The sequence below is a fragment of the Belonocnema kinseyi genome, chromosome 1, assembly GCF_010883055.1.
Source record: "Belonocnema kinseyi isolate 2016_QV_RU_SX_M_011 chromosome 1, B_treatae_v1, whole genome shotgun sequence".
Lineage (NCBI taxonomy): Eukaryota > Metazoa > Arthropoda > Insecta > Hymenoptera > Cynipidae > Belonocnema > Belonocnema kinseyi.
Genome location: NC_046657.1, coordinates 71,330,459 through 71,347,175, shown reverse-complemented (window position 1 = coordinate 71,347,175; position 16,717 = coordinate 71,330,459). Strand labels below are relative to the sequence as shown.

Genomic DNA, 16,717 nt, shown 5'->3' with positions numbered 1-16,717 from the left:
ATCTCGTTACTTACTTTGTCCATTAGGGATTTCCCGCTTATTATGCGCATGAATCTCATGTCAATTGCGTTAATTTTACTCTTATCTTTTTCTTGATAAGCTTTGTGAATTCTTCAAATCCTTAAACTGAAATCTTTGAAATGATTGAGACCTTTATAGAACTTCTGAAACATTGTTTTATCATTCTGAAATCGTTTTGAAGTCTTTTTTGTAACCGTTGGAAATCTTTAAACTATTTTTTAAGGTTCAAAAATATTTTCAAACTTTTTAAAATCGTTTTAAATTTTTTAAATAATTTAAAATGTTTTGAAATCTTCAAAAATCTTTTTAAACCTTTTGAAATAGTTAAAAAATTGGAATCTTTAAAATGAGATGTACAACGCCTTTGTGAAATCTTTGAAAAGCTCGAAATCTTTTTTTAATCTTTTTGGAATATTTGTCATCTTTCTGAAATCTTTGTAAAATCCTTTACAACCGTTTGAAATCTTTAAAACATTTTTAAATTTTTGAAATATTTATGAAATCTTTGCGAATTATTAAAAATTTTTTAAATATTTTAAAACATTTTAGAATATTTTTAATCATTCTGAAGCCGCTGTCAAATCTTTTACAGCCGTTTAAAATCTTTTAAACATTAAAGAAAAATCTTTTGAAATTCAAGTGAGAATTTTTCGAAATTGTTGAAATTTAAAAATTGTGTGAAAATTTAACTATTTGATAGAAACGTCGACTTTTCTTTAGATTGAAAAAAAGAAGATCAGTTTTTTATAATTAAAGTTAAACTCCTGTTGAAAACGCGTTTTGTAATTTAAAAATTCATTTCTCTTTTTAAAAATTTCATCTTTTTGGTAAAAAATATAACTGTTTGGTCGAAAATGAAGTTATTTAATTAGAAACTCGACTATTTGGTTAAAGATTTATGTTTTGTTGTTGAAAATTCTTTTACTTTTTGAGTAGAATGTTTTTTGTTTTGTTTGTTTGTTAAAATGCAACTACTGGGAATACAATTTTGCATTTTCGGTTAAATTCAACTATTTTTTCGAAAATTTTTTCAATTAAACGAAAATTAACAAAGTTATAGCATTTTCGAAAAAAAATAAAAAACTGAAAACTTAATTTTTTATGGATCACTGTTTACAGGATACGTAGTTTTTATTTTTTTCGTAACAACATTAAAAATGAAAAAATTAATTTTTTTTTGTAGAAAATCTTGTTTTTGTTTTTGTTAAAATGCAACTATTTGGTTGAAAAATAAATTGCTTAATGTGAAAATTGAATCATTTAAAAGAAAAAATGTTTTTCAAAAATTAATTTTCAGAACTGATAATTTAACTAATTGGTTGAAAATTCATCTTTTCGTCGAAAATGACATTTTTTGTCAAAAAATCATATTCTTGGGTTGAAAGTTAAACTTTTTTGTAAAAAACTCATTTTTTTATTGAACATTAATTTTGTTTAATGAAAATTTAACTCTTGTTGAAAATCCATATTTTTTATTTAAAAATTCATCACTCTTCAGAATATCTTTCTTTTTCGGTTAAAAATGCAACTGCTTTTGTTGAATATGAATTTTATTTTAGTTGAAAATTCAACTATTTGGTTGAAGTTAAAACATTTTGTTGTATTTTTGTTCATGAAAATAAATTTTTTAAACTGTGAATTTAACTAAGTGGATGAAAATTTATATTTTTGGTTTGGAATTTCAAAACTTGTACTGTTTTGTAGAATTAAAAAAAAATTAATGCAAATGTAACTATTTCCCTTTTTATTAAAACTTAATATTTTATAGCTTAAAAGTCCAACTATTTAGTTTACAATTTATGTAATTTGTTGAAAATTCTTTTTTTGGTAATAAATATTAAACTTCTTGGTGCAAAAATTTAACTATTCCTTTTTTTGGTTAAAAATTAATTTTTTTACGTTTCAAAATTTAACTATTTGATTTAAAATTTATGTAATTTGTTCAAAATTCGTCTTTTTTGGTAAAAAATTAATCTTTTTTTACTTTGAATTTTAACACTTTTCTGGGAAATTCAACTCTTTCATATTAAATTGCACCGTTCTGTAGAAGATTTGTTTTTTATTGTAAATTAATCATTTTTAAATGAAAATTCATCTGCTTGATTAAAAATTCAACTTTTTGTTTAAAAAATTATTTATTTTGTTCAAATTTAATTTTTGTTGTTGTTAAAAACTTATTTTTTGTAATAAAAAATTCAACTATTCCATTTTTGTCAAAAATGGATCTCTTTTAGTTTAAAAATTAAAAAAACAAACTATTTAGTTGAAAATTCCACTGTTTTTGTATAAAATTATTCTTCTCGATTGAAAACTCATCTACTTTTCCGGTTAAAAAATCAAACTCTTGTTAAAAAATGCCTATTTCATATTAAAAATTATTATCCACCTTAAATCGAAAAACTAGTTTAATATTATCTTGAAATTCTGTCTGTGTTCCATTTTTTCTTTATTTTTAACTACGTCTTCAGGACCTGCTCGACGAGTACTCAAGGTGGCTTTCGAGCCACGAAATTTAAAGGGGGGCTCCGATCCTAAGGCTTAGGACTCAAGTCCCAAACCCTTTCAAATCAATTGGGACACAGGGCAATGAGCCGTACCACAAAGAGAGAAGAAATCTGAAAAAAATCTGAGAGCCCTCTCGAAAGCATTTCATCTCACTTGAAACCTGAAATTGTTTATCATTCCATTTTTATTTTTTATTTTTTATTTATTCGTTTTTTTATTTTTTTAATCCACTAGCATCATCAATCGCGCTGAGGAGACAAATAATGTTTAATACAAAATACGATCAGATTTCTGGGATTTTTTTCCAATGAAATAGGTTTTATTTCAAAAGATTAATTTTCAACTTTAAAGATTGCGAAAACTAATCCTACTTTGTTCAAAAATCATTATTTAGTTGATGATTCATCATTTTGGTTGAAACTTTTTTTTTGTCAAAATTTAACTATTTTCTTGAAATTTTTTTTGTTTAATTCAATTTTTTAACTGAAAATTTTAATATTCCATGTTTGCTTTTTAGCAATCTTCTTCAGTAGAAACTTCAGTTATTGGGTTGAAAATGTATGTATTTTGTTAAAAATTTGTCTTTTTGTGAGTGTAAAAATTCAACGATTGAGTTAAAAATTAATTTTTTTAATTGAAGATTTACTATTTTAATTAAAAATTAATTTATTTCCATAAAAATTTAACTATTTGGTTGAAAATTCATTTATTTTATTGAAAATTTGTCTTTTTTGTCAAAAAATTCAACGATATTGGTTTAAGAATCTAATTTTTTTGTTTAAGATTGATTATTTGAGCAAAAAATGTATTTCTTAGCATCTCTTTAATAACTGAAAATTCTTTTTTTTTGTAAAATTCTTTTTTTGGTAATAAATATTAAACTTCTTGTTTCCAAAATTGAATGTTTTGATGGTTAAAACTCATTATTTTAGTTAAACATTTATTTCCTTACTTCAAAATTAATTTTTTTTTAAATTCATCTATTCTGTTTAAAATTTGTCTTTTTTTTGTAGAAAATTAATTTTTTGGGTAAACATATTAACCATTCGATAACAAATTCATGTATTTCGTTTAATATTTATTATTTTAGTTCAAAATTAATTTCTTTGCTGAAAAATTGTAACAATTTTGTTGAAAGTTTATCTCTTTTCTTAAAAAATTGTTCTTTTTGGTAGCAAATTTATCTTTGGTTCGAGAATTCAACTACTGGCTTTAATTTTTTTAAGATCTGTTATTTTGATAAAAATAATTTCTTTACTTGAAATTTAATTACTTTGTAGAAAATTCATCTATCTTATTGCTTTTTTTGAGTGCTAAAAATCCAACTATTGGGTTAAAAATTGATTTTTTTGTTGTTGAAAATTCATTACTTTAGTTAAAGATTAATTTCTTCACTGCAAAATTTACCGTTTTTGTTGACGATTTATTACTTTAGTGTAAAATTAATTTCTTTCCTTATAGCAAATTAAATAATTTCTAAAAGTTTTCAATGAATTTTTAATAATGGAAATTTAACTATTTGGTTGAAAACTTTTTTATTTTGTCCACACTTTATCTTTTCAGGTAGAATATTAATCCTCTTAGTGACTAATTCGCCTTTTTGGTCGAGAATCAAACTATTACTTTGAAAACACCTTAAAAAATCCAGGTTAAAATTTCATGTATTTTGTTAAAAAATGCTTTTTCCAGAAAATTAATCCTTTCATTTTTAAACTAATTTTTTTACCGAAAATATAGCTATTCTATTTTTGTTCGAAAACTGATCCTTTTAGTTGAAAATTTCCTTCTAGTCTTTTTTTGGGGTTGAAATAAAGAGATGAAGAAGAAGAAAAAAACAAAAAGAAGAAGGACCAGGCGGAACAAGAAAGAACAAGAAAGAGCAAAAAGGAACAAGAAAGAATCAGAAAGAAAGAAAAGAACAAGAAAGAACAATCAAGCTCTCTCTCTCACCCCCCCCCCCCCCCCCCCCCCCTCTCTTTCTCTCGCCATAGGTATAGCGATTTTGTGTGTTATTAGTGAAGCCTTATGTAATTATTAGGTATATTTCAACAATTTTTGATGTCGAATGAGTTCAAAGTAAAACGACTTCAATCAACATCTTATAAAGTTATCACTTCTGCGGGGCGTTCCACGGCGGCTCACGTTTTTTTTTAAATTTACTTAGATGAATTTTCAACCATATAATAATTTGTTTAACTAAATTGAACCTAAATGGGCTCATTTCGAGCAATAAGAAAATACCTGAGTCGCAAATCAGTTTTATGACAAATTAAGCCGTAAATAAAACCCCATTTTATATTTGCATATTTGGGACTCTATTATATGTTAATCACTTTTCTATGAATCCACACTTAAAATTTTCAGTTCCTTTGTATTTTCCCTAAGTTCCTAAGATTGCTATGCAATTAGTCTGCCTTGTAGATGCACCCTTGCAAAAACAAAGATGCAAAAATAAATAAGAAAAAAAAGAAAAAAAAGAGAAGAACAAAGAAGAAGAAAAAGAAGAAAGAAACAGAAAGGAGAAGAGAAAAGAAAGAACAAGAAAGAAAAAGAGAAAGAACAAGAGAGAACATGAAAGAAAAAAGCGGAAGAAGAATTTTTTATTTACTTAGATGATCTTTCAACCAAACAGTCAAATTTTCAAATAACAAAAATTACACTTGAACCAAAAACAGTTGCATATTTAACAAAATCATTGATATTTAATCAAAATCAACAAAATAGTTTTTTCAGTCAAAGACTTGAAGTTTCCGCGAAGTAATTAAATTTTTAACCAAAAAAACAATGCTTTTTTAACAAAATAGTTGAATTCTCAACCAAAGAAATAAATTTTCAACTGGAATAGTTCAGTTTTCAATTCATAAAATAATTATTTTAAACAACAACCCAAAACGAATTTTCAACATAAATGATAAATCCTCAACAAAAATTTAATTTTAAAAAAGTGCTTCAATCTTTAACCAAGTTGTTGAATTTTGAACCCAAAAAGATAAATTTTAAATAAATAATGGAATGGAATGGATGCTTCTAATGTGTCCCCTAAGGGTTTACATTTTTCTTGCACCTTCTTCCCTATTCCTTTACACAACACCCACACACTTAATCGGTGGTGAGAGGGGGACCTACAATTTAAGGTGGGTTCCGAACCACCAAGAGCAACAGCTTTCAGTACTTTAAGAAAACCTTTTTCTCTAGAGGTACCGGTCCCACGACTCTCCGGAGATGAATAACTAACTCCCTTGCTAGGCTAGTGTACTAATATATGTACTAATAGATATTTTTAAAAAATTATTGAAGAAAGAAGTTAATTTAAACCAAAAAAGACGAATTTTTAATAAAACAATTAAAAACTCAATCAAAGAAGATTAATTTTCAACCACATGATTACATTGTTATTTTTAAAGATTTACTAAAACAGATGAATTTTAAAACCAAACAGACAAATTGAAAAAGAAATATTTTATTTTAAATCAAAGAGATAAACCTTTAACAAAAAAAATCAATTTGCAAAAAAGCATTTCAACTTTTACGCAAGTAGTTAAATTTTTCAACTGAAAAAGTTCAATTTGCAAGAAAATAATTAAGACTTCAACTAAAGAAATAAATGATAAACTAAAATGATGAAGCTCCAACTTGAATAGTATTAATATTATTAATATAAAGAGAAGAAGAAAGAAGAAATAAAAAGCAGGAGGAGAAAAATTAGATGAAGAAGCAGAAGTCAGTTCTTATAATTTTTAAGTAAACTAAGATTTCAATGCAATTAGTGTGCCTGGTGATACACCTTTCCAAAAATAAAAATGCAAAGAAAAAGAAAGAAGCTTAAAGAGTATTCAAGAACAATGGACAAGAAACAAAAAGAAGAAGAAAGAAGCATAGAGAACAAGAAAAAACAAGAAATAGTAAGAAACAACAAGAAAGACAAATAAATAACAAGAAGAGAGAACAAGAAAGAACAAAAAATAAAATGAGAGAACATTAAAGGAAAATAAATCAAAAGAAGAAAGAAGAAGAAAGAAAACAACAACGAAGAGAAAAGAAGAAAGAGCATAAAAGAATAATACAGAAGAAGAAGGAAGAAGAGAAACCAAGAAAGAAGAAGAAATTAAATGAAGGAACCAGAAAGAGAAAGAAAGAACTTAAAAGAAAAATGAACAATACATAACAAGAAAGAACAAAAAAGAAAATGCGAACAAAAAAGGAAGAAGAAGAGCGAACAAGAGAGAAGAAAAATGAACAATAAAGAACAAGAAGAGGGAACAACAAAAGCATAAGAGGGAAGAAGAAAAAGTAAGAAAGAACCAGAGAGAAAAACAAAAACGAAGAGAGAAGAAGAAAGAGTTTGAAAGAATAATACAAAAGAGGAAGAAGTAAGAAGAAATAATAAGAAAAATGAACAATAAATAACATGTAAGAACAGTAAGAAAATGAGAGCACAAGAAAGAAAAATAGATAAAAAAGAAAAATAAGAGAGAAAAGAAAAGAAGTAGGTAGAAAAAAGAACAAGATAGAAGATAAGAAAAGAAAAAAAGAAGGAAGAAAGCAGAAGAAGAACAAGAGAGAACAAGAAAGACGAAAAACCCTCACAGCAATAGGATATACCGGGATATCCCATTTGATCCCATTTATCTCCCAGATTGTCCCAAGGATATCCCGCAAGGCGGAAATTTGGATATCCAAGGGATAATCGCTGGGACGTTTATGGGATATGCAAATATCCCAAGTAGGATATAGAAAATTAATATATATCCTACTTGGAACGTTTGAATATCCCGTAAACGTCCTCGGGATATCCAAATTTCCGCCTTGCGGGATATCCGACGGGTTATCCCTAGGATATCCTTGGGACAACCTGCGAGATAAATGGGATCGAATGGGATATCCCGGTATAACCTATTGCTGTGAGGGAAGAAAGAACAAGAAAAAGAAGATAGAAGACAAAGAAAGACCAAGAGAGAACAACAAAGACGAAGAAGAAAGAACAAGAAAGGACAAGAAGGAGAAAAAAGAACAATAAAGAACAAGAACAAAATAAGAACACCAGAAGTAAAGGGAAATAAAAAGAAAGAAGGAGAGAGAACAAGATAGCAGAATGAAAGACAGGACAAGGGAGAAAAAAATAAATAAAAAGAGATTTAAAAAAGATGAAGAAAGAACAATAAAGAAGAAGAAGAAAGACAAAATCGCAAGAAAAAGAAATAACAGGAAAGAACAAGAAAGAATAATAAAGAATAAGAGAGAACACGAAAGAATAAAGAAGAAGGAAGACGAACAAAGAACAAGAAAGAAGAAGAATGGACAATAGAGAACAACAAAGAAGAAGAAAGTAGAAGAATAGAAAATAAGAAATAAGACGAGTTCAGAAGAAAGCAGATGAAGAAAGAAACAGAAATAAAGAATAATAAATAAAGCATAAGAATAAGATGATGATCAAGAAGAAGAAGACTTGGATCGCGTAAATTGTAAATTGTAAAAGAGGGGCCTCTCCGGTTTACTCAGCCGGTATAGCAGGAGGGCCGGGGGCCCCTAACACGACCCTACCTCGTCGGGTGGGTAAATGGGTATATAAGCCGGGCCCCGTCGATTCTGACTCGACACACACGACCCAACCTTCATCCCGATCGCCTACTTGTACTCTCCCTCGCTAAAATTCCAAACGAGCTTTGTGAACGCACGCGCGCGAACTCTGTTTCTTCACGCACTTTTGCTAACGAGTTAATACAGAAGACGTACTGACCAAAAAACACAAGTTTCGGTGCAACGAAATCTTCCAGTGAATCTTAACTTCGCTAGAAAAACCAACAACAGTGAGTACAATTCAACAAAATCCAAATTTTCGTCCTCAAATTGCAACAACTCATTTTACACTCTTCATTCTTCAATTCCCTCATTCGGGTACAAGTTTTCAACTTGCTAATATGGGAAAAAGAGTGAAGAAATTCAATTTTCAATTTTGTAAAAATTGGTAAAGGAAGGAAGAAATTTCAATTTCTTTTTTTTTCTTTTTTGTTTTTTGTTTTTTTTTTTTTCATTTTGTGACAAGAATTTCAACTTTGACTGCAAAAATTAATTTCTTTCATTTCAATTTTTTCTACTTTATCAACAACAATTTCAACTTGAATGGCAATAATTGGTAAAGTAATAAAGAAATAAAACTGTCAACTTTGATTGAAAACGTGCAAGTAATGAAGGAATTACAATTCTTTTCATTTCAGCTTTTTCTGCTTTGTCAATAATTTCAAATAATTACATTGGTAAAATTGTTAAAGTAATGGAGTAATCACAGTTTCTTCATTTCTGTTATTTTCAACAATTTCAACTTAGATTACATTGTTTTTTTTTAATTAATGAAGTAATTGGTAAAATAATTCATTTCAAATAGTACAATTTCACCTTAAATTGCAAAAATTTCTGATTTTATGAGGAAATTGGTAAAATAATGAAGTTTGTAAAATAACACAAATTTACCATTTTTTTAAATTCTTGAACAATTTCAACTTAGATTGCAAAAATTGTGAATTTAATGAAGAAATAAATAAATTAATGAGAAATTGGCCAAGTGTTGAAAAATTAAGACGCTTTCATTTTAATTGCTTCCCTTTAAAATTTTGGAAGAACAATTTCAACTTAGATTGTAATTTTTCAAAGTAATGAAGAATTACAATTTCTTTCATTTCGACGTTTTCAAATCTTTTAACAACAATTACAACTTAAATTGCAAAAATGGTTAATTTAATGAAGAAATTGGCAAAATATTGAAAATTTTATTTCATTTCAAATTTTTGGAAGAACATTTTTACTTGAATTGCAAAAACTGAATTTTATTTTAATTTCTTTAATTTAAAGTTTAAAAAAAATGTTTGAACAAAGATTGAAAAAATAGTTAACTTAATGAAGAAATTGGTTAATTAATTTAATATCAACTTTTTTCAAAATTTTGAACAACTTCAACTCGCATTGAAAATCCTTTTCAAGAAATTGGTAAAATAATAAAAATTGACAATTTATTTCTTATCAATTTTTCTATATTTACATAAAAAAATTTCAACTTAATAAAGAATTCGTTTCAGTTCTGAAGAAATTATAAAAATAATAAACTTGTGAAGTAATAAAAAATTAACAGATTCTTTCATTTCAATTTCATTAACTTGAAAATTTTGAACCAAAATTTTTTTAAGTAATGAAGGAATTGATAAAATAATAAAAATTGACAATTTCGTTCATTTCAAGTTTTAAAGAAGTTTTGTAAAACAATTTCAAGTTAGATTGCAAAAATTGTTAATTTAATGATGAAATTGCTAAAGTAATGAAAAATTGTTGAAGTAATAAAGAACTGAATGTTTTTTCAACAACAATTTAAAAAATTGTTAATGCAAAGCAGAAACAAAAATTGTCAACGCATGAAAACAATAAGAAAACTTGGAAATCTTTGTTATTGATAACAAGTTTGATCTCATTTCTTCAGTTTGCCAACAGTAACATTTGAACGAAAACAATTATTGCATGAAATGTATTAATTCAAAAGTTTAAAATATTTTACAGTACTGAATAAATTGAAAACAATTTAAATTTAAAAATTCCTTTCATTAGAAGTTATTAAACCTTTTCAACAACAATTTCACCTTAGGCTGCAAAAATTATTAGTGATGAACAATCGTTACATAAGAAAATGAAAGTTTGACAATTTCTTAAAATTAAAATTTGCCAACTTCTACGACAATTTCAACCAACATTTCTAAATTGCATTAAATGTATTATTTAATAAGTGTAGACAAAGCGTAAAAAGTTCTAAGTTTTTAATTAAATTTTTCAGTTTGTGGACAAGTTATTAAAATAAAGAAGAAGTGGACAACTTATTTCATTTAACTTTTTTCAACTTTAACAATTTCAACAAAAATCGTGAAACTAACAAAAAATTGAAAACAGTCAATTAATGAAAACAATTTTAAAAAACTTGGAAATCTTTGTTATTCAAAAGAAGTTTGATCTCAATTCTGCAGTTCACAATGTATTAACAAATAATTATTGCATTAAATGTATTAATTCAAGAGTGGAGACAAAGTGCAACGAGTTCCAAGTCTAGAATTTGCCTTTCCAATTTGTAAAAGTGACAATTTATTTGCAATGTTCATTTCATCAGGTACTCTCAATAAACGAACAATCTTCATACATTGCCATCAACAATCAGTGTTTCTGTCGTGATAATGTGGTGTTTTTTCTCTCAATCTTATTCGTGTTTAGTGAAAATTTACTTTCAAAAGTAGTGGTCAAGAGTGTTTGCAGTTCAGATTTCAGTGCACTGAGAAAAATATTTTATTCAGTAAAAAAAAAAAACAACGATTCGAGGGCTGTAGCAGAAACAGAATTTTGTTTTATGAAAGAAAGCAAATATTGTTGTAAAAACAAAAGTTGCTTCTACAGCAAAAGAATCTTATCCCAGCCAAACATTTTTCTCAGTCATGCCATTTTCTTTAAACACATTTTGTTTTATGCATCGTCTCACGTTTTGTCAACAAATGATTGCAGTTCACTATTTAACTTTCAAGATTTTAAAAATAAAATAAAAAGGATTTGAATTGAGTGAATACTGTTCTACATTCTCAGAAAAGAACGATTCGCAAAATTGCTCTATTTGCATATTTGAGTTCTTAATTAGTCCGTCGCTTATCGGCAATTAGCTTCCGCCACTCTACCTCAAGGCCACACAAATCATTTTTTTCCATTATCCACTTAATACGCAATTATCATTAAAAAAACGTTTCTTGTATTAAAAAAAAAACTAGAGCAAAAAGCAAACTTCGCAGTAACCAACTTTTATGAGATCTTAGATGAGATCAAATTCGGAATACAAAATTCAGATCTTTTATTCATCTTTTATACGCAGAAATTTATTTCAGAAAATCATGCCAACAAATCATCTCTTATCTCTGGTACGAAAACTCTCTGATAAATTAGTTTTCTCCCTTGCGAAGGAAATATCAAGATAAACCTGGCAACACCGAAGGTTAAATAACAAAATATTTTTAAAAGCAGTTTATATTTGTGAGCGAATCCCTTATTATTGGAAACTTCCATTCTTGAAGCCTTTTAGACAAAGCATGGTATATAATCAGTTTCAAAAGAACCTTAAAGGAAAAAAGGTTGCATCTTGAGTTTTGTAACGAGTTTCGAAAACTCGCGTAAAATATATTTAACGAGGGCTCTCGAGGTCAAGAGAAAAGAGATGAATTCCTTGGGTTTGTAAACTTTGAGACTTCTCTCCGAAACTCAACTGTAATTACAAACAGTTTAGTCGATGCCTGTTGCTAAGGACTTATCGATTCAACGTGACTCGCTTTTAGAAATGATAATCTGAACAATCTTCTCGGAAAAATAATTCCCTTCTAATTGTAAGAAAAATTTTAACAATGAACCATTTATAATTAACAGTTTAGATCCTTTACTAATGAATCAGTGTTTTGGTGATTGCAAATGTATGCAAGAGATTTCGCAATAATCGAGTATGTGTCGATTATTTATGATACTGCGAGTTCTTGATAAAAAAAGTCAAGCACGTTTGTATCGCTCGTATATTGAGAATCAAAGTAAGATAATTGCGATTGCGTTTATGCATGCAGGTGCATAATAGCATTGCCAAACACAACCCACGTAAACCGAAGAAAAAACTGGATCTCTTAAAATAACCAGAGGCATTCATTTTTAAAATAAGAAAGAAAAACAGTTACAACATTATTTGAAGATCCATTCGGTTCAATGTCACTAAATTCAGTCCCCCTCGTCACCAATCCATAACAACTTGTTTCTTTGATCCGCTCGTTCCCTCTTTTAGCTCGTTGACTCGGCCGTTCATTACTACAGTTCCATTCATAGAGCACTATTTGTCGCATCATTCAATCGCTTGAACCTTTAAATGAAAGATTAGAGACTGGATTCCATTCGCATCAATGACCTCCGACCAATTTCTGATTTAAATTATCCAAACATCCATGAAAGTGTTCCTAATGTTGCATCTCGTGTGCCTCATTTGATTGTCTAGCGCAGTAGCACCGTCCCCCAACTTTGGAAGCATTGATCCCTAATTCCCTAATTTAGATTTAAAGAGTTCTTTCTTTTAAGGTAGCATCATGATGAAGAATATTCTAGTCCTCTCGATATGCTTACTGGCGGTGAAGACTGTCGTCACGATGCCGGTGGCAGAGGAGCCAGCAAAGGAGGGACTCATGGCTGAACCCGCGAAGGCTGCCAAAAGTGCTGAATCCGCGCCAGTTGAACCTGCCAAGTCTGCAGCCGTAAAGGCCGCCGAACCTCTCGCTTTGAGCGACGAACCCGCAAAGGTTGTTCCTCTGACTGAGAAGCTTGCCGCAGAAACTCACACACATAGTCTGCGATCTGCCGATGCTGATAAATCAGCTGAGAGCAAGGAAAGTGACGAGAGTCTCGAAAGTGCAGAAAGTTCAGAGAGCAAAGAGGAGAAGAAGCTAGCAGAAGAGCCCATGAAAGAGGAGAAACCTTTGATACTCGAAGAGAAGAAACCCGAGATTGAGGAGCCAAAACCCGTAGCCACTGAAATCACCGAGAGCAAATTTGTCGCCAGATCTGAACCAGCTCAAGAGCCAGCTGCTGCGGTTTTGCCTGCTTTGGCAATTGCTGATGCTGCTGCAGTCCCAGCAGATGCTTCCTCCGATGAGAAGAAAGAGGAACCCAAAGAAGCCAGTTTGGCGAGACACGTTGGAGAGCCAATTGCTGAGGAAAAACCACTAGAAAAGTCTGCAACACCATTGGCTGAGGAGAAGGAAGTCACGGCTGAAGAACCCAAGAAGGAGGAAGAGCAGCTTCCAGAAAAGGAGGAATCCAAACGTGAAACTGTTACCGAAACCAAACAGGGAGCCAGATCTGAAGAAGCCACTTCTGTCGAATCAGCCGAACCTGTCAAGATTGAGTCACCTATTGGGATTGAGGAAACCAAGGTCCAGGAAACAGTCAATGCCGAACCCGCTCTCAAGTCTGCCCCAATTGAAGCTGCCGTAGAGAAGGTAAGACTCAATTTCGGATTTTGAATGGTATTAAGTGTGTAGTCTTTTTGTTTTCTTTTCTAACCAATTTTTCATTTACAGAAGGAGATCAAGCTTGAGGAAGCAGTTGTTGCCCCAGCACACATTGAATCCCAGGAGAATGCGAAGGCACTCCCAGCTCCAGAAGTCAAAGCCGAGGAAAAGCTCATGGAAATTGCAAAGCCAGCAGAAGAGAAGGAAATGAAGGCCGAGGCTCTCCCCAAACCCGAAGAAGTGAAAGAGGCAGCAACACCCGAAAGTTCGGAAGCAAGCCTGAGCAGCAGCAGTTCCAGCAGCAGCAGCAGTGATTAGTCCACAAAAAGCTCCTCTTAAGCGGCTAACTTGTTTACAGAAAATCGTATTTCATTCCGATGTATCTAAGTAAGAGAGTAAGTGTGAGAGTGATAGATGAGTGTTGAATGCAAGCGAGAGAGAGAGAGAGAGAGAGAGAATGTGCGTGTCCCGGAAAGATATTGGGAACTGAACTCCAGGAACCTTTGCAGTAAATTCACTCAGGGGTTGAATGAACATTTACGGCAGTTTCAGACTGAGCCACTAGGCGGCGGAGCGTATGATTCGGTTCCCAATAGAGGGCGAGAGTGTGACTATCGATATATCGAAATATATCGATCGCGATCAATTCCGTAAGTAACGTTTCTTCCTGACCGGGATGGCCTCGGGTAGGATAGAGGGATCTTTCTTCAATGAAGAAATTTTCGGACTCGGGGCCAACGCTCCGTTCGCTGGGACGAAGCTCGTGCTACCCGGTTTTCATTCCAATTTTTTTCCTCTTCCTAAAAATCTGCCCGAGAAAGCGGTTCTTCCAAAATTTCTAGCGAGTAGATACTTTAGTTCATAGTTGATGATTACTATTATTACAGCTATTATATTATTCCAGTACCGCTATTATTGACAACACAAAATTCGTGTACCGCTATTAATCTATTATTTGTACTATTACACTATCATCATCGTTACAATAATAATTATTATTGCTATTATCCTGCTGTCTTTCCTTTCAACCCTTTCAAATTCGATTTTGAAGTCTCACTAAGCGCGGATTAGATGCGCGTGCGCAAGAGGCGTGGCCCAAGCGGGCGCTTCGTGAGTCCAGGAAAGGAAAATTGATCATTCTTGATGATAAAAAAACGTGAGTGATCTACATGTTGAGAGACAAGAGCACGCGTAACATAAGAATTGATAATAAAGTGAGTCACGTACGATTGATTAGCATTCCAGTTCTACCTACAAGAGATAATGAGAGTCTTCCGCGATGTAATAAACTGCTCTGGCCAAGAGGTTCTTAATTATAATAAGGCTGATTTGATAATTGATGCTGATTTGATAATTGATGCGGATTTTCCCGTGACATAAGTAGTCATTCGATTTTCAATGACAAAAAACTATTAGTTTGACTTTTGAAAGACATTTAATATTTTCCTCGAAGGAAACTGAAGGTAAAGCTGTTGAAGATGGAATTAAAATAATGAATAATGTCTTGCTTAAGATGTGCTGGTTGAGCGTCGAGGCGAGAAGGATGATGAACTTAACATTTCTCCATTATAGGCGCGCATCAATTCATCAAAGGACGAATTAAAAACTTAAGTGGGAGAGAAGAGCATAAGGTCAGTGGATACAACAAAATGTCAAGGCGGTCGTATGCAATGCAAGTGTGTTTTACATTTTGCAATAACTAACTTGGATCCTTTCATACAGAGTTGGGTACTTGTTACAAGTAGGGTGTATACTAGGGAGGGGAAAATTTTTTTTCTTCTTCGAATTTTCATGCATATCAACCGCAAATATGGCCAAATTTAGAAAAAAATAGATCCATAAATCCGTCTTTCCCAAAAAAGACCTTTTTGTACATTTTATTCAGAACCGTCAATATTAGCTGGATCAAGTTCAAACTCAAAATTTCTCTTCAATATTAGACATAGAATATGCATAAAATATTACTTTTTAAATATGACCCCCGCATAGTATGTTTTATAGGATCACAAAAAAACCCATAAGTGAAAAAATGAATTTTGCGAGTTTTTGGCGCTAATTATTCTTTTCTTGTGGTTTTTAAAATGAAAATTCTTTCTGATACATAAAGACTTTATACTGATAATTAGATATTTACATACACTTTTAAAACAATTTATTATTGTTTTTAGCAATTTTCTCTTAGAAAAGAGTTAGAAAGTCGCAGTTTTTTCAAAAGTCCTATTTTCAACTAAAGTGAAGTGATACTTAATTAATTTTAACAAAAATGATTGTTTCAAACATTTATTATTATTGCTAATAATATTGTTTTTGAATAATGCTAGAAATTGCCATTTTTCCTGAAATGTTCAACTTTTTATCCACTTTTCACTTGGAGTTGACATTTATTTCAAAAATAGTTGTTTAAACAATTTAAAGGGAATAAATAAAAATAATAAAAAAAACAATCAAAAGTAGTAAATAATTCAAGTTAAAGAAAATAATTACTTTAATAATTGATTATCATTTTTAATAATACTCTCTTTGCTTACCTTAATAATTAATTAAGTTTAGCAAAAATCATTGTTTAAACAAATTATTAGTGCTTATAGCTATCCTCTTCTACATCATTACTAAATAGTAGCGCTTTTTCTGAAATTTTTATTTTATTTTTTTCCATTTTTCAATTATAGTAAAGTAATAATTAATTAAAGTTACCAAACATACTAGTTTAAACAATTTATAATTATTTTTCTTAATATTCTCTATTTTTCATTGCCTAATAGTAGAAAGTTATGATTTTTTTTGAAATTTTAAACTATTTTTCACTTGGATTGACTTAATTAAGTAAATTGATCATAAACAATTGTTTAAACAACTTGCTATTTATAACTATCTTTATCTAGATTAATGCCAGAAAGTTGCGGTTGTTTTCAAAATCTAGCATTAATGCAGAAGAATACAGTTAAAAACAATGAAACCCAGCTTTATAGCAATTATCTATCAGAAGATAGATATAAACAATACTACATTTTTAAAATAAAAACCTTTGTTAACCCTTAAACGGCCAAAACGCCACTACCGGAACACTGCTTTTCAACGGCCAATAACTAAGACTATTCGACACTAGAAAAAATTGAGACACATATATTTTTATTGCTTAAGATCTC

At 30.1% G+C, this 16,717-nt stretch overlaps 2 protein-coding genes across 6 annotated transcripts in view; one reads left to right on the top strand and one right to left on the bottom strand.

Moving 5' to 3' along the window:
- LOC117176475 (serine/threonine-protein kinase S6KL) overlaps positions 1-16,717 on the bottom strand; it is a 150,417-nt gene that overhangs the window by 85,761 nt on the left and 47,939 nt on the right. The window lies entirely within an intron of this gene.
- LOC117176467 (probable serine/threonine-protein kinase kinX) lies at positions 8,127-14,522 on the top strand. The gene is made up of 3 exons (XM_033366719.1): positions 8,127-8,333; positions 12,643-13,559; positions 13,641-14,522. The coding sequence occupies exons 2-3, from the start codon at positions 12,651-12,653 to the stop codon at positions 13,887-13,889; spliced, it is 1,158 nt and encodes a 385-aa protein (XP_033222610.1). The 5' UTR covers positions 8,127-8,333; positions 12,643-12,650; the 3' UTR covers positions 13,890-14,522.

Coding starts and splice junctions, on each gene's coding strand:
- LOC117176467 (XM_033366719.1), top strand. CDS start 12,651: ATGATGAAGAATATTCTAGTCCTCTCGATATGCTTACTGGCGGTGAAG. Junction 13,560..13,640: donor TTGAAGCTGCCGTAGAGAAG/GTAAGACTCAAT, acceptor TTTCATTTACAG/AAGGAGATCAAGCTTGAGGA.